Source organism: Maniola hyperantus, chromosome 19 (assembly GCF_902806685.2).
Source record: "Maniola hyperantus chromosome 19, iAphHyp1.2, whole genome shotgun sequence".
Taxonomy (NCBI): Eukaryota; Metazoa; Arthropoda; class Insecta; order Lepidoptera; family Nymphalidae; genus Maniola; species Maniola hyperantus.
Genome location: NC_048554.1, coordinates 12,290,031 through 12,313,315, shown reverse-complemented (window position 1 = coordinate 12,313,315; position 23,285 = coordinate 12,290,031). Strand labels below are relative to the sequence as shown.

Here is a 23,285-nt window from a genome sequence, read left to right as displayed (position 1 = left end):
CCGCTTTTAAATCCGATCAAATGGAAGGAGCTAGTACTGGGGTGATCTAAAGATGAGAGTAATCTGTACACTAATATTATAAATGCGAAAATGTATCTGTCTGTCTGTCCGTCTGCTAGCTTTTCACTGCCCAACAGTTTTACCGATTTTAATGAAATTTGGTACAGCTATCTTGGCTATCTGCAGTCTGCACGCCAAATTTCAGCCCAATCCGTCCAGTAGTTTGAGCTGTGCGTTGATAGATTAGTAGCTGAATAATGTCAGTCAGCTTTTCCTTTTATGTATAATGTATATAGATTTAAAAGGAAAAGCTGTTTTATTAAGCAGATCATATAAAATATTAAATGAAAATTTTGGTACTTATATAAAAATTTCCCTATATCCGCTTTGCCGAATAAGTAAATGTCTTTGCTGCTAATAAAATTTCCCAAGATCACTTTTAATCTTTGGGGCGTCCCTTGACGATAACTCGATTTTTTGTGCTTCAATATTTTTTTAGGATGAAATAAATTGTTTGATATTTTTATATCGATGACAGGTTTAAGATTCCATTCGATTACGAATTTTTACATTATTTTATTCTTACTTTTACGAGAAAGTACAAAGGATTATAATGGAATATTTATAGGGTTCCGTATCCAAAGGGTGCCAATTGCTATACCCTATCCACGGAAAGAAGATTTTTTACAAGATACAAGTTAGCCCTTGACTGCAATTTCACCTGATCGTAAGTGGTGATGCAGTCCAAGATGAAAGCGGGCTAACCTGGAAGGACGTTTATTAAACCCACACCCCTTTGGTTTCCACACGGCATCCTACCAGAACGCTAAATCACTTGGCAGCACGGCTTTGCCGGTAGGGTGGTAACTAGCCACGGCCGAAGCCTCCCACCAGACCAGACCAGAAATTTAGAAATTAACGTAACAGAGAGCTCTCTACTAACTTCTTTCCCCGTATATAACTTCTTTCGCCTTTGGTGTCCATTTGTCTGTCTGTCTGTCTGAAGGTAATAGGTAGATTGTTAAATTGTTCACAGAGTGTATTTCTATAGCTGCTATAACAACAAAAAATAAAAAACTAAGACGGTTAATTTCAAAATGGCCGCCATACAAATAAAATAATGAAACAGTACATAGTGTTATAAATCTTGTACGATGGTACGGAAAGTTTCCTGATCGAGTCCGACATAAAAGTAGTTAGAATTATTTGCTAGTACTTGTCCCCCCAAAAATCTCAATTATTTCAAATCTTATACAGTTAACTTAAAGTACGTTTGAACTTAATTTTCTAGATTTCGTTTCAGTTTCACCAGTTTGGCGAGAGTCACGAAATGTAATTATTCTGTATCTAATTTGATTATAAATAAGTTTAAAAAAAAATTATTAAAAAAGTTGAAAATTTCTTTCACATGTTGGCGGAGATTTTTAATCTTCTACCCAATCACTTCTTTGTATTTGCTTCTACCTTAATTTTCTACCTTTTATTTACACATAAAGGTAAAAGGTAAACAGAAGACCTTTAAAATGTGTTGACTTTGACCTTGTGCATAAATATTTCGTTGTTTGTTCTTTTATGACTGGGTTTTATTCAAAACAAACAATAAACTGAAAATAGTAATCCATTTGGAAAAATTGGTTCAGTGGATTTCGTTTGTGTTTTTAAAATTTAAATAAATAAACAGACATTATTTTCATAATAACAGCTAGAGCAAGGACGTCTTTACGATAAAAATCGATGATAAAAATCCGTCGAGTGCGAGTCGAACTCGCCTATGCGAGTTCGACTCGCACTCGAATATACCCCTACCCGTACACGGTAGGCACGACATAATAACAATTTTTAATTTTAAAATTTCATCGCGGCGATTTTGAAAATTTTTAGTATTTGTTATAGCGGCAACAGAAATGCACATTCTGTGAAAATTTCAGGTCTCTACCTATTATAGTTCACGAGATACAACCAGCATGACAGACAGACGGACGGACAGCGAAGTCTTAATAATAGGGTCCCGTTGGTACCCTTCGGGTACGGAACCCTAAAAATATGAAAACATATTAGTTATAATAACTGGGAAAGACGGTTTAACGTTCTCCCGAAGGTACGATATGAAACGAAATTAATCTTATTCCTACTGGTTCCAGTAAATTAATCGGGCGGACTAAAACTCAGTCTAGGTCAGGGCTAATGCTCTAGGTGCTAGGTTGTGGGGAGAGCAGCCGCTTTAAAACGAATAGTAAAGGTATGATTCCGAACCACGCTGCACGCAGCAGCGCTGCCGCAACAGTGCTGTCACCAGCTGTCACAGTGCTGTCGCGGCACTACTGATCCCCATACAATCTCTATAAGCTTATATCACATTACATTCCGAGCTAGGTAGCAATGTTCCTCTACATTGCTGCCTAGCTCGGTCTGTAATGTCATATAAGCTTAAATAGAGATTGTATGGGGACCAGTAGTGCCGCGACAGCACTGTGACAGCTGGCGACAGCACTGTTGCGGCAGCGCTGCTGCGCGCAGCGTGGTTCGGAATCATACCTTTACTGTTACTTACGTAATAGTTTCTATTTCCTATTTCCATACATTTGCTATAGTTTGAAGTTTATATTTCGATGCAATAGAACTGTGTGCAGGCGGCACGGGTAATGGTTACGTAAAACTTACGTAAAACTTTTTAACGACCTCCCTGGCGCAGTGGTGAGCGCTTAATAGTGGGAGGTCCCGGGTTCGATTCCTGGCAGGGGTTTGGAATTTTATAATTTCTAAATTTCTGGTCTGGTCTGGTGGGAGGCTTCGGCCGTGGCTAGTTACCACCCTACCGGCAAAGCCGTGCCGCCAAGCGATTTAGCGTTCCGGTTCGATGCCGTGTAGAAACCAAAGGGGTATGGGTTTAATAAAAACTGCCATACCCCTTCCAGGTTAGCCCGCTATCATCTTAGACTGCATCATCACTTACCACCAGGTGAGATTGCAGTCAAGGGCTAACTTGTATCTGAATAAAAAAAAAAAGAAATAAAAAACTCAAACTGGCTGTTATAAGTCCCACAAATTTCTAATGCGCGTGGCCGCCATTTTATGACGTCAGCACTAGACTGAAGTTTCGAGCTGATGGTAAGTAGGTATATTTTTATTACGGCTGACGTCAAAATGACGTCAGCCCTAAGTCAGAGTACGCTCTATAGATCTCACCCTTAGTATCGTGGCAACTTCCTGCTAGACACCCTTAAACTTTTAAACTTTAAGGGTTCTGGCAGGGGGTTGCCATGATTTTCACATATTATGAAATTAAACTTACAGCTTTTATAAAATAACTGAGGTCTAGCAAGCGCTGGCTCTCTCTCTCTCTCTATTACTATAGGTAGGTATTGAAACCTTTTGTCAGTTGTCAGCCATTTTCTCTCTGTTTATATCCAGCATACTGACGAATGCAAGCGTAAATTATTCACAAAACTAATTTGGACGCCCGACTGACACGAGCCGCTTAAACTGGAACGGTAGACGAGCAGTATTTATGGTAGGCACTTTTCATTTTACTGTAATACTTGTTGCTTTGATGTATCTATTAAATGAATCATCATATTATCACTGACTCATAATATAAATGCAAAAGTGTGTTTGTTTGTTGGTTTATTAGGTTCCGTACCTCAAAAAAAAAAGGAACCCTTATAGGATCCCTTTGTTGTCTGTTAATCTGTCTGTCTGTCGTGTCTGTCATGAAAATTTATAGGATACTTCTCGTTGACCTAGAATCATTTTTGGCAGGTAATTAGGTTTTTAGCACAAATCTTCTTTAAATATATAAAAGGAAAAGGTGACTGACTGACTGACTGACTGACTGACTGACTGACTGACTGATCTATCAACGCACAGCTCAAACTACTGGATCGGGCTGAAATTTGGCATGCGGTAACTGACGACGACGACTCAGATAACAGAAATATGACGTAGGCATCCGCTAAGAAAGGGTTTTTGAAAATTCAACCCCTAAGGGGGTGAAATAGGGATTTGAAATTTGTGTAGTCCACGCGGACGAAGTCGCGAGCATAAGCTAGTCTAAATATATAAAAGAAAAGGTGACAGACTGACTGACTGATCGCACAGCTCAAACTACTGGACGGTTAATAACCGCAGACGGGTTATTAATACTTTTATATTACTTGGTTTTATCATGTACTAGCGACCCGCCCCGGCTTCGCATGGGTGCAATGTAGATACTAATGTGGTGTCATTGAGGTGTATTTGCCTCGGAAACTCTCAAATGAGAGGATTTTTTCCGACCTAATTCACATTATTTCAATTTCTCTAGGGATCTCTAATTTTTTGAGAACTAAACTATAGCTATAAACCTTCCTCTTGAATCACTTTATCTATTGGTGAAAACCGCATTAAAATCCGTTGCTTAGTTTAAAAGATCTACGCGTTCATACATACAGACAGCGGGAAGCGACTTTATTTTATACTATGTAGAGATATAACTCAATTGTTAGCAAACCATTACAACTTTTGATCCTATTTGTTGGATGAATCCGGTGGTATGTGCTCAGAATTTACAAAAGTAAACTGACTCCAATATAAATATTTAACGCTTTGGGGATTTGTTGAGATCGCTCGTGATTGAATAACTTTGTGTGGATATTAGCGCGCGAATCCACGGGATTATATTTTGGTTTTGTTTCTGTTATCTAAGGGTCTATTCAGACGGACCACTTCAAACTTTTTGTTTTTCCTTCACTTTTCTACCACAGAAAAGCGAGAAACTGTGAGCGTTTCAAGTTTTTAAAATCCCTTGGGAACTGCACTCATTTGATTAGTATTCTGGCGGATCCTAATCAAATGAGTGCACGAGCGTGCGTACGTTTTGTATGACGGCCACTACGTATCGTATTTTTACGAAAACGAAACGAATACGAACGATACGTGCACAGACGCCCTCAGAGGAAAATTTCACCAAGAGCTAGTTTTTATCAAAGGCGCTTGCATTATAGTAGAGCCTGTGATATTAAGGCAGGCACGTTTAATACTTATTATACAATCTGAATAAACTTTGTAAACAATTCTGGATTTACTTAGAAATAAATTGTATTTATTTAACAAAGATTATTTTGGTGAGATCTGCTCAGACTTTGCTTAGAGCTGTTAAGACGAAAAACAAATAGCAAGCTCATACAATTGTAGATAAGTGCTTTAAAGGTGAAGACAAATTCGTCTTATGAGTGAGACAAACACGCGTAGTGAGTAGTGACTATATACAGGGTGTAACCAGAACGCTGGCAAAAACGAAGACAGGTGATAGTACTGATGATTACCGATATGATACCACAAAAAAACGCGAAAAAAAATGAAAAAATACTATAATTTTGTAAAATTTTACGATATATTGCAAATAAAACATCTGACTTACGCTAGAGAACAATGAAAGTTGTGTAAGTAGGCCACTTGGAGTCAAAGCCGCGTCGAAGGTGGGGCATTGACCCGAATTTTTATATAGACGCTATGCTATATATTGCTGGTTTGAAAAATACTAAATCACTAAAACAACAAACCTAAATCTACGCGAGTGAACTCGCGGGCATCATCTTGTATTTAATAGTCATCATCATCATCATCATCATCAACCGATAGACGTCCACTGCTGGACATAGGTCTCTTGTAGGGACTTCCACACGCCACGGTCTTGCGCCGCCTGAATCCAGCGGCTCCCTGCGACTCGTCTGACGTCGTCCGTCCACCTAATGGGGGGTCTTCCAACGCTGCGTCTTCCGGTGCGAGGTCGCCATTCCAGCACCTCCTCTACCACCAGTATTTAATGCAAGTAGCAACTATTTGACATGAGGCTAGAGTAGTACCTATACTTATTAAATGTTTGTAAAGCACACAATAGAGACAAGAGCAGTGCACATCCGCCCGGTTGTTGAGGATAATTCCCACTGTCTTTTATATCCGTTGCCATGGTAAAGGATGCTTAGCTGCAACGCTTTGTATGAGAATTAGGTAATTACAGTGATACGGAGAGGAACTAATCTGCACTAGAATATTTATAAGTGAATTAACACTAGACTAGGATTTGAGATTAACTGTTATTACTGTTTGTACCAGTAACTAGACTCAGCGAATGAATCTAGCCATTTATTTAAAGGTATCAAAATGATGTAGGCTTCATCATCATAATCATCATCAACCGATAGACGTCCACTGCTGGACATAGGTCTCTTGTAGGGACTTCCAACACGCCACGGTCTTGCGCCGTCTAAATCCAGCGGCTCCCTGCGACTCGTCTGACGTCCGTCCACCTAGTGGGGGTCTTCCAACACAGCGTCTTGCGATGCGAGGTCGCCATTCTAGCACCTTGGGACCCCAACATCTATCGGTTGTACAAACTATGTGCCCTGCCCATTCCCACTTCAACTTCGCAACCCGTTGAGCTATGTCGGTTACTCTAGTTCTCCTACGGATCTCCTCATTTCTGATTTGATCACGTAGAGAAACTCCAAGCATAGCTCTCTCCATCGCCCAGTGACTCTGAGCTTTCTTATGAGGCCCATAGTTAGCGACCATGTCTCGGATACATATGTCATCACTGGCAACACGCACTGTTCGAAGACTTTGGTCTTCAAGCACTGAGGAATTTTGGACAAGGAGACATCTCGAAGCTTCCTGAACTGTCCAACCGAGTTGGATTCGGTGGCTAACCTCTTTCTCAAAATTGGACCTACCCAACTGGATTGTGGGTCCTAGGTATATATACTGGTCTACAATTTAGGCTTAGGTACAAGAAACACTATTTTTTAGGGTTCCATACCTCAAAAGGAAAATTTTCCAAGAAGGACCTTTTCTATTAACAGTAGAAAAGTCTTTTAAAGTCTATTAACAATACCTTTGAGAGCTTGAGGGTTCGTCAAACAACCTTGGGCTTGACTCTCTGCCACACACCCAGCAGACATAATATCTCCTAGACAAAAGCCTTGCAATTTAGTAGTCTATTTCTATCAGTACCTTTGCAGGGGGCGAGCTTGAGGGTTCGTCAAACAACGCCCAGACCTTGGGCTTGACTCTCTGCCACACGCCCACTTCTCCGTTGAGGTAGGCCTCTTCATAGCCGAAGAGTCTCGCGATTTCTTCCTCCGAGGGTTTCTCGCTGTCGATGTCCAACTTGTCCAGAATTGCCAGGGTGTTCTGTCGACAATATGATATTGATTTAAAAAATCATCTATACTAACATTATGGGTCAACTGCTGCTATGTCAAGAGGTTCACCTTTAAAATAAGGACTAAAATCGTGCTTTTCACATGACAATCAGTATCAGTACCGTTATTATAAATCCGAAAGTGTTTGTTTGTTGGTTTACTGGTTTATTGGTTTGTTGGTTTGTTGATTTGTTGGTTTGTTGGTTCGTCCTTCAATCGTCGTAACGGTGCAACGGATTGACGCGATTTTTTGCATGGGTATAGATAAAGACCGGAGAGTGACATAGGCTACTTTTTATCCCGGAAAATCAAAGAGTTCCTACGGGATTTTAAAAAATCTAGTTCCACGCGTACGAAGTCGCGGGCATCAGCTAGTTGACACATAAAGCTAAAATGGCGCGTGAGAAGTAAAATTTTACGCGTTATAAGTCTGTTTCTATCAATCATTGGAAAAGTGTATAATATCAAAGGCATCTGTTTAAAATCGTTAATAAAGTGGGCTAAAGCTGAAATCCGTATAATCTGAGCACTCCAGTTTGGGGTCGTAACGAACAGCTTTAAAATCGAAGCTATTTCTTGGTTTATTTTTAAGGATGCGGGAAATCTACTTAGGAATTTGAAACGAAGGCTCAGATTTGAGTACGTAAGTTTACGTTTTGAATTAGAGTTGTACTAATCGTATTTTAATGAGATATTAGAATCATTTTGGCAGCTCACTTGAGTTAAAAATATATATGATTTTTAAGCAATGTTAAGCAACGTTGACCCAAGTCGGTAATTGGATGGGTGATCGAATTCAAAGGTCAGAATTTTATTTTTTGGTTTCCTCTGTGCCTCGGGGGTACGTTAAGCCGTCGGAAAAAACCGTAAACAAAAATGGTTTTGGAAATATTCGATTCTAAATTCTAAAATATTAAAATATTTTCACAAACGTTTCCTCCGTTTCATATTTTTCCGAGAACCCTCCATTAGGGCTGTCAATTTATATTCAAATTATATTGATAGTATTAACGCATTAGCTTCGCTCGGGTGAAATTTCGGAAAATCCTTTCTTAGTAGAGCTTCGTTATAAAAAGTAGGGTTACATGCAAAATTTCAAATTTCTAGTAGTTTGAACTTTACGTCGATTATGTCAAACAGTCAGCATTTCTTAAATAGGTACCTACAAAGATATTATGAGATTTTAAAGAAGGTCTGTATACAAGATTTTCAGTTTCAAGTTAAATCTTTTTACTGAAAATGATATTATGGTAACGAAATGCTTTCAGTAATTCAGTTATTTTGCTTCTAAAAATTTTCTACAATAATAATGAAACAGAATTGAACGATTGATAAAATAAAAAATAAAAACATTTTCACAAAATTAAATTTTTTCTTTGTTTAGTATGAAGTAGTAATTTTTCTATTCAATCCTTCAAAATAATAATACTATACCTAGTAAACATAAGATACCTACTATAATTTGAAAAAATGTGTCAACCCTACAACTGCCGACATTTTATATCTAATAGGTACGTGACCTAGAATTTAGTACCTTACATTAAGACTTTCAACTGCTATGAAGCCTTAAAGTCAAAAGAATAAAGGTCAAAATGCATTAGCAAGACGTACAATGTACCTTTCATTATTATGCCAGGCAAAGATATTGAATAGGGGGGGGAACTGATAGAAGAAAAAATTGACCCATCAGTTAGCTTATCCGCTAAGAAAGGATTTTTGAAAATTTAACCCCTGTGCGTTTGTGCACGCATCCGTATTCGGTTCGTATCCGTGATACTTCGAAGTGGCCGTCATACAAATACGTACTCACTCGATTCGTATTTTTACGGAATCCGTGATTTTACGGATGAGTGCACAAACGCCCTTAGGGGGTAAAATAGAGGTTTAAAATTTTCGTAGTCAACGAGGACGAAGTCGCGGGCATAAGATAGTAAGTGTATAAAATCTTTCATTTCTAATTAAACTTATTTAGGGTTCCGTAGCCGAATGGCAAAATACGGAACCCTTATAGGTTCGTCATGTCTATCTGTCTGTTTGTCTGTGTGTATGTCACAGCCACTTTTTTCCGAAACTATAAGAGCTATACTGTTAAAACTTGGTAAGTAGATATTGTATTCTGTGAACCGCATTAAGATTTTTACACAAAAATAGAAAAAAACAATAAATTTTGGGGTTCCGCATACTTAGAACTGAAACTTTTTTTTTTCATCAAACCCATATGTGTGGGGTTATGGATAGGTCTTCAAAAATGATATTGAGGTTTCTAATATAATTTTTTTCTAAACTGAATAGTTTGCGCGAGAGACACTTCTAAAGTGGTAAAATGTGCCCAAAACCCCCCCCCCCCCCTGTAACTTCTAAAATAAGAGAGTGATAAAACTAAATAAAAATATGGTGTACATTACCATGCAAACTTCCACCGAAAATTGGTTTGAACGAGATCTAGTAAGTAGTTTTTGATTTATCTTTGCAAAATGTCTATAAAATACGATTGTACTACGGAACCCTCAGAGCGCGAGTCTGATTCACACTTGGCCGGGTTTTTTTTTAAAAAGGTTTCGCGGACATAAAGGACGCGCCATATTTCATAATGGCGGACAGGAAAAGGCTTTTATTCAATTCAATACATCGCTTAGACCACTTGCTTCCCTTTAACTATATTAAAACACCCTTGCCTCTGTAATTTCAACCTTATTTCAACTCAAAAGAGTTCTGTTTCATATAAAGATAGTGTTGGTCATTCTCTATTTATTCTATTTTTATAATATTCAACTCGTAATATATTTTTCTATCTTTTATTTGGAAAACGATATGTTATTTTTACTAGATCCTTTCCACGAATAAATAAGTATTTGGAGAGAGATATCTCTTCACAATTACTGCCATTGTATATTTATAAGAAGTCCATCTCAAGGGGATACTCAAGCGTTGTAGTTACTTATTGTAAAAAGTGTTTCCTACTGGATTCAGAGTATATACCTACCGTGAGTAATTTATCCTCAAGAGTCAAGACCTTCCTTAAGGTAGGGGTTCCTTAGTGCGCCAGCCGCCATAGGTACAGTGCGACAAGGCTATCTTGGCGCGTGGCGAAAATCGAAAATAACGTTGCCGTCAAGTGTCCCCTTTGTTTGTCGCTTTGCTCGCGCTAGTATTGCGTGATATTATTTTCTGTTCTTTCTCGAATCTAAGGACTTAAGTATCTTATAAGATTTATCAAAAATAGTGCTCGCATCTAGATGATGATTTTCTTATGCGCTATTTCTTTTCTCAAAATAAAAGAAAAAAATCGCTATCCCCCTCGCAGAACTGCGAAAACATAAAAGTCGAGTTCTGTTGAAATATTTAAATAGCGTGTCGGGTTGTTTGGTGCGCACAAACGCACTGCGTAACGTCTTACTAACGCTGTGTTTAGCATTCGCAGCCTGTATGTGTTGCGTTTATTACGTACCAAGAAACCGATCTTTAAGGTAAAACAAACATTTGATAACCCGCCGCTGTCGTTGGTAGATTAAACATAAATAATTTATGACCGTTATTAATTTTATGCCTGCAGGGTACAGGTTTGCGACTCAGTACCCGTAGTACAAGATTTTACGTCTCACCAAACCAAACCAAATTCGAGAGTCGAAATACTTCCGCGTTACAGTAAACTGGATCTTAAATGCCTTGTTTTAAAGCTCAAGTTTGTCTACACTTCTACAGCCAGCGCTCCAAGCGGAATCATTGCGAAATTAAAATCAGTGGCATTGAATATTTGACTTCAATTCAAGGCTGTTTAGGTCCATTTTACTGTAACGCGGAAGTATTTCGACTCTCGAATTTGGTTTGGTTTGGTGAGACGTAAAATCTTGTACTACGGGTACAGGTACCGCCTGCTGTGGACAATAATGATGAGTAAAATTGCAGGAAAAACAGGGAAGAAGGAGAAAGTCATGGCTACGAAACATAAGGGAATTGACTCTGACTGACTGTCTGACTGACTGATCTATCAACGCCCAGCTCAAACTACTGGACGAATCGGGCTGAAATTTGACATGCTATTCTAAGCTAAGCTATTATGACGTAGGCATCCGCTAAGAAAGGATTTTTGAAAATTCAACCCCTAAGGGGGTATAAGGGTTTGAAATTTGTGTAGTCCACGCAGATGAAGTCGCGAGCATAAGCTAGTTAAATGGTAAGAAAGCATGGAAATGAGTTGCTTAACAGCTTTGTGATAAATAAAAATCTTTTTTATTCGAATAAATTTTTACAAGTACTTACGAATAGTCGGATGCATCTACCACGATAGTTCTAATAAGTTTAAGTGATTTTGTAAATTCGTGATAATAAAAAGAATGCCCGGCTGAGTTTGTTGTGGGCTCTTCTCAGACCTAGGCGCTTTTGGAACCCTCGTAGTCGTAGCTTTAGTTTTAAGTTTGCGTACAGTGCGACAAGGCTATCTTGGCGCGTGGCGAAAATCGGAACTAACGTTGGTGTCAAGTGTCCCCTTTGTTCTTGTTTGAATATTCTAAGCCTTTGTTCTCCAACAGCGCCCCCCTGTCAATGTCATTCAAGTGCCAAGAGAGCCTTGTCGCACTGTAATTATCACCACTATATCATCTTACAAATCCAACAACCGAACGTCAAAAAGTGTAATTTATACCTATTTTGAATAAATTATTTGACTTTGACTTTGACTTTGAACAGTCGGAGAACTATTCTGCCTAGTCTCGGAGAAGGCAGAATAGTTAACCTAACAAGCCGAAGCCTAACAAGAAGTTTTTACCTACTAACTGCTAAAGAGCAATGGAAAGGCACATCAAGAAGGAAAAGGGTACAGGTAATGTTTAAATAGAATAGAATAGAATGTTTTTTATTGATGTAAACTTTTTACAAGTACTTATGAATAGTCAGGTAGTTTTAATTTACCACTGGTTCGGAATGCCGTTATAATATATATGTATATTATAGACAAAGCATGGTACAAACCATGCGGGGTTCCACTCGAATGTATCGTATGGAAATATATAAAATATATATAATAATAAAATCCCGCAAACTATTTTGGACTTACCTTTGCACAAGTTTAAAAAATCTATTAAAAATATGCTCCTGAAAAAAGCATATTACACAATTGAAGATTATCTAAATGATAAAAGAGCGTGGATTTGACCTGCAGCTCGTTCCAGCAACGCACAAGACTGCAAATACTATTTTATACATGGCATAATCTTGTACCTATATCAAATATTTGAAAAGAGCAACCGCCGAGTTTCTTGCTGGTTCTTCTCGGCAGGAAAGGCATTCCGAACCAGTGGTAGATGCATCCGACTATTCGTAAGCACTTGTAAAAGTTTATACGAATAAAAAAAATGAAAAAAATAAAAATAAAAAATTATGGGGATGGGGCTCTTCTTACGTTTTCATGGGGCACATTAATTATTAGTTATTACACTTCTCAGATTTGCCATTGCATGAATTTAAATATTGTTTCAAACAACATTACGTTATTTTGCAGTGTGAGACATTCACATTGAAATGAATTTTTCTCAAACATGCTTAGAAATGTGAGCATATTCAAATTTCGAACTGGCTTGCAAATGAGAGCTGTTTATACAAATGAAAAAAAAAAACACTTTAGGCGGTATAAAGTATTGTTGTCCGTTGTTCGTTGGTTTGTCTCTCAATCACGGCGCATCGGAGCAACGGATCGACGTGATTTTTTGCATGGGTATAGTTTAAGACCTGGAGAGAGACATAGGCTACATTTATCCCGGAAAATCAAAGAGTTCCCACGGGATTTTTAAAAACCTAAATCCACGCGAACGAAGTCGCGGGTATCAGCTAGTAATATAATATTTTTAAAACTTTGATTTCACGCCACCACTGGTGCTCAAATAACTAATACTTGACATAATATGTCGATTCAGGATCAAACCGAGAGCCCCCTCACTCTAGTTCACTCTGTTATAACACACTTGGCGGTGAGCCTGTCGGGAAAGTCAACCCTTTGACTGCTGACGCATAAAATCGGAGTTTATGGGGTCGTAAATTGCTGCGTTAGCCCGGATCAGTTTCACGAATTAGATAACCTTGGCCCAAGCCACACGAGTAGATATTATATAGACCAGAGGGGAAGCTTCATACTAGCGGCTGGCTGTAGGTTCACTCACTCTAGCGCAGCTCACGCACACCACGGCGTGTCACGGACGCTACGTTTGCCGCCGTTTGCCATCGAACTGGGCGCGAACGGAGCGTCCTTGACACGTCGTGGTTTGTGTGAGCTAGTGTGAAGCTTCCCCTCTGGTTTATAATATATACTCGTGTCAAGCTACGGGAAAGAAAATCTATCATCATCATCATGATCAACCCATCACTGGCTCACTACAGAGCACAGGTCTCCTCTCAGAGTGAGAAGGGTTTTTGGCCATAGTGTACCACGCTAGCTAGGATTGGCAGACTTCACACACACACACATTATGAAGAACTCTTAGCATGCAGGTCCTCACGATGTTTTCCTTCACATTTGAAGCAAGTGATAGTATGACAAACCGGCTTTACTCACGTATTTAGTCGATGTTAGCCCGACTAGTTTCAAACCTATCTGGGGCCCTAGTACCGCGGAAGATTCGAGAAGCATGTAGGTTTTTTAAAAATCCCGTGGAAACTCATTGACTTTCCGGGATAAAGAGTAGCCTATGTGTTAATTTAGGATATAATCTATCTCCATTCCAAATTTCAGCCAAATCTGTCCAGTAGTTTTTGCGTGAAAGAGTAACAATAATACACACACACACACACAGCACAAAGAACATCGGCCTTTAGAATGACATTTCGGCTTTGTAGAGCATTGTCTCTGTCACTCATGCCTATACGACGTTTTGACAGTCTCAACGACTGAGACAATACTCCACAGATTTGCTATCTCCTTCTAAAGGTCGATGTACATTACTTATAGCCGCGTACTGTAATCAGATGAAACAATTCGCTCTTGTCTTGTACCATACAAAGCATCCTAAAGCAACAGATGGCACTACATACAGAATTTTGGTAATAAGGATATTACAAATATATTTTTGCTCAAATTACCTACTCTCTCCTACCAACTCGATGATTTCACAATTTATGAACTTGTTTCTTGGCAACAAACACAATCTGATATTTGAATAGGAAAATTCTATGGAAATTTTCTTTTCAGCCTATACAAGGTGTACGGTACGGTACATATTTTGTCTGTCCGTCAACCCGTCCATCCGTCCGTCCGTCTGTCAGAAACGTAAGCCACGTTCCGTAAAAAAAAAAAAATTCTTACGGGACCAACCACTATTAACAGAAAATTTTAAGACACGATCTTTGATCTTGTGAAAAACAAGTGAAAAATGCGATACCCTATGTTTAGTTGGATTTTATGTTTACTTTACTTTTACTTTTACTTTATTTTTACGTTACTTTTACTTTTACTTTACTTTTACTTTACTTCTACTTTTCTTTAGTCGTCCTCTCCTCTTTTTGCCTTCCACATGCATACTTAACATTCTTATAGTGACAGCTTTCTATTCAAACATCTAACCGTAATACTTAAAATGGTTGCCTTCAAAACATTCCGTTTGAAATCGAAACTAAATAATGGGCAGTAAATTGAAGTTACGCAAGTACCTACCTAAAGGCATAGAATTCAATTTGTATGGGTTTTAACGAATTGCGTATCGACCCCGGGTTTTTGACCTTTGAGTGGTCCTACCCTTTTAATTTCAAAATCCAATTGAAAATACTTTTGAGCTACTACTATACCCATGCAAATAATCACGTCGATCCGTTGCTCCGTTACTACGTGATTGAAGGACAAACCGACAAACCAACAAACCAATAAACCAACAAAGAAACACACTTTCGCATTTATAATATCGGTAGTGATGTATACAATCACCACAATATAATATACAAGACCCAAATTTTAATTGAAATGGACGCAGCATTAAATCTAGTGAACGACTCAATTGTATTTGTAATGTAAATATTTGTGGAGATAGTACAACTATGAAAGCGAAGTACATTGTAGTCTGTTGGAATAACAAATATAAAATAACAGCTTTACAACTGCGGGTTTCAGAGTCCATTATTGTTGTTGGGCCATAAAACTGCATACAACCTCCTATCTATTGTAAAATCACTCCTTTATTCCTCCTTTATTCTTTCAAGTGTTTCGCTTTTAGAAAATAGTTCGCACGAACTATTTGATTTCCCGGGATATGAAGAAGTATATAAGTCTCCGGGATGTAAGTTATCTGTATACTTCTCGTCAATCGGTCAAACAGATGGGCCTTAAAAAGCAAACAAACAAACAGACAGACACTGTCGCGGTTATTAGTATGGATATGGATGTTTAAAACATGATCATTGATCAATATTCCCCTTTGCCCTACACATATTATGTATGTTTACGCATTAAATAAGCTACATTTAAAGCAAGATGCAAATTTTAATTGATGTGGACGCCACATTAAGGTAGCTCAGTTCGGTGCTTTCTCCATACAAACGTAGGAGGGAAAATACAACAATATTCGATATTGTACGCACAAAACTAAGAATTATATCGATTTATCTCGTCATTATCTAGGTTTATTGATATATAAAATATTGAAAAAAATATTGATTCAAAAGTTACGAGGCTCAAAAGATTCCTATTTTAACACTAAATTAATGACAACTTTGGGCGTAAATAAATAAGATTAGGGATATGAAAATTCTAAAACAATTTATCATTAGACGTTGTTTATTTATTCATTAGTTGAAATAACTTTACTTTGCAAACATAAATTCAGCAGTTTTTTCTCAAAAATACTTTTCCTAAACCCTTTTCGCGCGCTTGATTTTAGTGAAAATCATCGTGCCTCTCAACTTTCTCATACAATGTCAAGTGAAAAGCAAACATGTTACCCACGTGCGCTGCCAATTTTGGTCGAGCGTCCTGCGTCACCTTAAATCCACCGAACGACTCAATTCTATTTGTAATGTAAATATTTGTGGAGATAGTACAACTATGAAAGCAAAGTAGGTAGGTACATTGTAGTTTGTTGGAATAACAAATAGAAAATAACAGCTTTACAACTGCGGGTTTCAGAGTCCATTATTGTTGTTGGGCCATAAAACGTCATATAATCTGCTATCTGTTGTAAAGCACTCCTTTATTCCCTACTAATTGTCTCCGCGACTAAGATCCCGTTGGGGATTGTCAACATCATTTGGTAATAATATTTACGACGTAACGTCGCAACTAGCGATGCGACGTGATTGTAGGATAAACCAACAAATTAACAAACCAATAAACCAACAAACAAACACACTTCCGCATTTATAATATGGGTAGTGATAAGATACCAAATGAAAAATCGCTCTATTCTGAAAATTTTAGCTTTACAACAGCAGACTGGCCGCCATTGTTATTGTTGGGCCATAAAACGTCATACAATCTGCTATCTATTGTAAAAGCACTCCTTTATTCCATACTAACTGTCCCCGCGACTTACTTAAAGATTATTAAGATCCCGTTGGGGATTGTGAACATCATTTGGTAATAATATTTACGACGTGACGTTAGTTGCGAAGACTTTGGTCTTCAAAGAAGACATTTCGAAGCTTCCTGAACGCTGCCCAACCAAGTTGGATTCGGCGGCTGGCCTTTTTCTCGAAATTGGACCTACCCAACTGAATTGTGTATCTTAGGTATATTATGTATACTCATCTACAATTTCAAGATCGAACGTGATCTACGTGATCAAATCGGAAATGAGGAGATCCGTAGGAGAACTAGAGTAGCCGACATAGCTCACCGGGTTGCGAAGATGAAGTGGCAATGGGCACGGCACATAGTTCGTAAAACCGATAGACGTTGGGGTCCCAAGGTGCTGGAATGGTGAACTCGCACCGGAAGATGCAGTTTTGGAAGACCCCTTACTAGGTGGACGGACGACATCAGACGAGTCGTAGGGCCGTGGTGTGTGGAAGTCCCTACAAGAGACCTATGTCCAGCAGTGGACGTCTATCGGTTGATGATTATGATGATGATGATGTTAGTTGCGACGTGATTGAAGGACAAACCAACAAATCAACAAACACACTTCCCCATTTATAATATGGGTAGTGATAATAAATGAAAAATCGCTGTATCGTGAAAATCTCAGCTTTACAACACCGGACTTTGGCCGTCATTGTTGTTGGGCCATAAAACGGCATACAATCTCCTTCCATTGTAAAAGCGCGCCTTTATTCCTTCATAATACGCCATCCCAAACAAGGCGATATCTTTTGAATTCCCTTTTGAACTTTATTTGCTTGAATAGGAGATTTTAAAAAGTTAGCTTTTCAACGTGCCTCCGAGAGCATTAAGTTAAATTTTGGCTTCGGTTATTATAATGTACTAACTCATGCTCGCGACTTCGTCCCCGTGGGCTACCCAAATTTCAAACCCCTATTTCACCCCCTTAGGGGTTGAATTTTCAAAAATCCTTTCTTAACGGATGCCTACGTCATAATAGCTATCTGCATGCCAAACAGTCCGATTCGTCCAGTAGCTTGAGCTGTGCGTTGATAGATCAGTCAGTCAGACAGTCAATCAGTCACCTTTTCCTTTTATATATTTAGACTAGCGACCTGCCCCGGCTTCTCACGGGTAGCTTATTAAATCGTTTTTTTAAATAAAATATAGCTTACTAAGATGATGCCCGTGACTTCGTCCGCGTGTATTTAGGTTTTTAAAATGTCATGGGAACTCTTTGATTTTCCAGGATAAAAAGTAGCCTATGTCCTTCCCCGGGATACAAACTATCTCCGTACCAAATTTCGTCAAAATCGGTTGAACGGATGAGCCGTGAAAAGCTAGCAGACAGACAGACAGACTCAAAAAATCCAGCAAAGCAAGTAAACTTATGCCAAGGTAACCAGAAGGGAGTAAATACATATAAATTACCACGGAACAGAAAATTTCTGTTCCGTGTAAATTACCTACTAACTAGAAAGTTAGAAAGTAGGTAGGTAATTTATGTGGATTTCCTTGTATTGAAACCCCAACAGTATGCGTAAAGGTATGAAAGGAAGTACTTATAGTTGAGTTATAGCCATTCAATACCAAGGTGAATACCTATAACTGACTTACGTAGTAACCGACCGAACATAAGGCTGACCGCACACGCACCACACGCGACAGCCACAGACGCCGCTACCTGAAGCTAGAAGCGGCTACAAAGGTAGCTGACGCGCGCGACAGTCATTTGTGGTCGGTGGACGGTGGTAGACACTTGCGGTCGGTCGCCGCTACTTTTTTCAACCCATGCAAATCTAATCTAATCAAATAATTTATTCAAAATCCTACTATACTATATACTTACTATACTAATATTATAAATGTGAAAGTGTGGATGTTTGGATGTTTAGATGTTTGGATGTTTGTTACTCAATCACGCAAAAACGGCTGAACGGATTTGGATGAAATTTGGAATGGAGATAGATTATACCCTGGATTAAGACATAGGCATACTTTTTACCCCGGAAAACCAAAGAATTCCCGCGGGATTTTGAAAAACGTAAATCCACGCGGACGAAATTGCGGGCATCAGCTAGTAGGTAATAAATTACACTTTTTGATTGTCAGTTGTTCGAGTTGTGAGATACAGTGGTAATAATTTTTACGCCAACTTAAAACTAAAGCTACGAGGGTTCCAAACGCGCCCACAACAAACTCAGCCGGATATTTTTTTTAATCATCAGCGTCAAACATCAAAAGCGTGTGTGGCGAGTCTATATAAAATGTATGAAAACTACAGGAAATGTGTCGGTGGTGGCTCGTGTGCGGGGACGCTAAGCTAAACTCTGCTTTAGGTCAATCGACAGTTCCCTCGCATAAAAATAACGTCATAAAAACTATTACGTCATACATCAGATCTGTGTAGATGAGAGTTTGTTTTTATAGCATCATGTATAGATCATACTTTATTTTATAAGTAGGTAGGTATTTGTTATACACTTTTACGATTTATTTACTGAAAAAACGTATTCAGGAAAATTTTCGTGGAACTAACGAGAAAACGCATGAGTACGGAATATGTAGGTCACTATCATCATCGTCAAAGGATAGACGTCCACAGCTGGACATCTGTCTTGTAGGGAATTCCACACCGCCGCCGCAATCCAGTGGCTCTCTGCTACTTCTTTGATGTCGCCAATGTTCAGGTGTGAGATCACGTCATGCGTTGCCAGACACTTAGTATCATGGCAACCCCCTTTTTTAACGCTGGGAAATGCGTTTACGCATCCTCCCCTCCTGGAAGCCAGCCAGCTAACCAGCCAGCCGACCAACTGGAGGGAAGGTATGTGGGACTCTCAATACCCACTGAAACCCAGCGGCGCTCCTGCGCGTCGCCTGGGTCACAGGAACGCCGAAGCAAACCACCGCGACCCAGTCAGCGACATCCGCCGAGGCGGACCCTCCACCGGGGACCCCGCTCACGAGGTCCCCACACCGCACGTCCGAGGCGCACCGACGAAATGCGTGCGCCTCCCGACCCGGGGACCCAACGGGCGACAACTGCAGACTCCGCGCACGTCGCCCGCGTCCCATCCTCCGCTTCGTCCACTGTGCCCTCTGCTAGTCAGAGGGACACGCGGAGAAACCTCCCCCTGCCATGTCATTAGCCATGGCTAACAATATCCCCGAAGAGAGATTATTAGCCATGTTACCGGAGTGCACCAGCCCGAATACTGCTCTTCCCCTCGGATGCCCGATGCAATTAGACTCACTTACTAGATTACTTATTAGATTATTTAGATTACTTTGACGTGAGATTTATTACACCTTTATTACCTGTTATCTCCCAAAGTCACCATGATCCAAACAAATATCCAAACAAACGTTTCTTCCAGTGTCGGGGACAATATGCAGATAAACTTTCAGCTTTTATAAAATAACTAGCTTATGCTCGCGACTTCGTCCGCGTGGAATACAAAATTTCAAAACTCTATTTCACTCCCTTAGGAGTTGAATTATCAAAAATCCTTTCTTAGCGGATGCCTACGTCATAATAGCTATCTGCATGCCAAATTTCAGCCCGATCCGTCCAGTAGTTTGAGCTGTGCGTTGATAGATCAGTCAGTCAGTCAGTCATTCAGTCAGTCAGTCAGTCAGTCAGTCACCTTTTCCTTTTATATATATAGACGAAGGTCTGGTACGCGCTGGCTTTCTCTCTATATAGAGTGACATTCAATAAGGGTATTCCAACTGTAAAGAAAACCCAATAAAACTCAATAATATCATAAACAAGTAAAGACAAGTGCAGTAAAAGCGAATGATTTAAACGTCCTGAAAGATAATAAATCCGGACGAGTCGTAACATTCGAACGTCTACGTAAACATCAGTACCTACTGAGAAACTGTTGGGTTTTTCTTTTATTTTCACCGAAATATGGATTTGGATTCTGATTCACACACGTAGAGTATTAAAAATAGTGAAGTACCTATTTACAAATGTGGAAATATTCTTAGTCATCTAGGATGTTAGGATCTTAGGATTTTTAAAAACCCTAATTCCACGCGGACGAAGTCGCGGGCATCAGCTAGTTTTATATATAAAGATGTAACCAAACTACATTTGTATGGAGCGAGTGACGGAAAGACTGCCTTTAAAGGCCGCCCACGCTTACAGTACCCGTAGTACAAGATTTTATGTCTCACCAAACCAAACCAAATTCGAGAGTCGAAATACTTCCGCGTTACAGTAAACTGGATCTTAAATGCCTTGTTTTAAAGCTCAAGTTTGTCTACACTTCTACAGCCAGCGCTCCAAGCGGAAACATTGCGAAATTAAAATCAGTGGCATTGAATATTTGACTTCAATTCAAGGCTGTTTAGGTCCACTTTACTGTAACGCGGAAGTATTTCGACTCTCGAATTTGGTTTGGTTTGGTGAGACGTAAAATCTTGTACTACGGGTACTGTACTGAGAAACTGTTGGGTTTTTCTTTTATTTTCACCGAAATATGGATTTGGATTCTGATTCACACACGTAGAGTATTAAAAATAGTGAAGTACCTATTTACCAACGTGGAAATATTCTTAGTCATCTATATTCTTAAGACTTAAGACTTCATCAGCGTGGAATTAGGTTTTTTTTGATTCCGTGGGAACTCTTTGATTTTCCGGGATAAAAAGTAGCCTAAGTTGATAGCCCGGAAAATCAAAGAGTCCTCACGGGATTTTTAAAAAACCTAATTCCACGCGGACGAAGTCGCGGGCATCAGCTAGTCTCTATATATAAAATTCAAAGTCCTGACTGACTGACTGACATATATCAACGCACAGCCTAAACCTGGTTCTAGAGACATGTAATTTGGAGGGTGTGTTCATTGTAAAGAGTAGGTATCCACTAAGAAAGGGTTTTTCGAAATTCCACCCCTAAGGGGATTTAATAGGGGATGAAAGTTTGTATGAAAGTCCGTCATTTTTCAAGTTATCTCCATGAAAATTGATATTTGGGTTTTCAAAAAAATACGTAGGTTCCTATTTCAGGATTTTTGAAAATTCTACCTCTACGCCGATTTTCTAAATTCCACCCGAGCGAAGCCGGGGCGGGTCAGCTAGTTTTATATTTATAAAGATGTAACCAAACTACATGTATGGAGCGTGTGACGGAAAGACTGCCTTTAAAGGCCGCCCACGCTTACAGTTTAGGGTTCTTTGAATTAATGCTTTACCATTACACGGAAAGGCGGATATGTACCTTTACCCGGTTAACAATGACTTGACTGATGTTGAGGTAGTTAATGTAATTCGTACAGGTTTGTATAATAATAGACATCGTTCTCAATGAATGAAACGACCATGATGTAACAGCTCAATTTAAATGATCTAGGTACTTAACTCTTAAAAAACCGGCCAAGTGCGAGTCAGGCTCGCCCAATGAGGGTTCCGTACTGCAGTCGTATTTTTTCGACATTTTGCACGATAATTCAAAAACTATGATGCATAAAAATAAATAAAAATCTGTTTTAGAATGTACAGGTGAAGACCTTTCATATGATACCCCACTTGATATAGTGCTCTTACTTCGAAAGTTGAAAATACTAATTATTAGTTCATGACCACAATTTAATTTTTTTTGTGATCTAACCCTAAATTCATGGTTTTCAGATTTTTCCCCAAATGTCAGCTATAAGATCTACCTACCTGCCAAATTTCATGATTCTAGGTCAACGGGAAGTACCCTGTAGGTTTCTTGACAGACAGACGGACAGACAGACAGAGAGACAGACAGACAGACAGACAGACAGACAGACAGGCAGACAGACAGACAGACAGACAGACAGACAGACAGACAGATAGACAGACAGACAGACAGACAGATAGACAGACAGACAGACAGACAGACAACAAAGTGATCCTATAAGGGTTCCGTTTTTCCTTTTGAGGTACGGAACCCTAAAACTTATCTAACCTACTCGGCTGGGCAGCATTCGGGAAGCTCCGAGATGTCTTCTCGTCTAAAATTCCTCAATGCTTGAAGACCAAAGTCTTCGAACAGTGCGTGTTGCCAGTGATGACATAAACTGCCCCCCAATTGTGTAAGAATAATGATTTCGTCGTTATCGTAATCGTCAACAAATTCTGCCCTTTGATTGGCTGTGAAAAAATGTAAACAGCGAATGAACCAATCAAAGGGCAGAATTTGTTGACGATTCCGATAACGATGAACACATTTTTCTTACACAGTCGGGGGGCTGATCTGAGACATAGTCGCTAACTAATGGGCCTCATAAGAAAGCTCAGAATCACTCAGCGAGCGATAGAGAGAGTTATGCGTAGACAATTTAAGAGTGAGAAGTTCCGTAGGAGAACCAACTACAACACGAACAAATCAACAAACCAATAAACCAACAAACAAACACACTTTCACATTTATAATAATATAACATTTCTGTGTTTATTACACACAAATGTGCTAGTAATATTTCTATGTAGTCGGCTATTTTCCGTAGAGATTAGCTATAATGGCTAAAGTTCTGTATAGTAAAACAAGCGAATAATAAGCGAACAGCTAAGCATTATAAGCAGACCCTGTTTATACGAATACAAGGGAA

The 23,285-nt window shown here is 39.2% G+C and overlaps 1 protein-coding gene across 1 annotated transcript in view; it reads right to left on the bottom strand.

Moving 5' to 3' along the window:
• The window catches only part of LOC117991296 (potassium voltage-gated channel protein Shaw-like), a 160,771-nt gene that overhangs the window by 76,258 nt on the left and 61,228 nt on the right, over positions 1 to 23,285 (bottom strand). Inside the window, exon 4 of the mRNA XM_034978864.2 lies at positions 6,991 to 7,170. Coding sequence (XP_034834755.1) covers positions 6,991 to 7,170 — 180 coding nt within the window. The remainder of the gene's footprint in view (positions 1 to 6,990; positions 7,171 to 23,285) is intronic.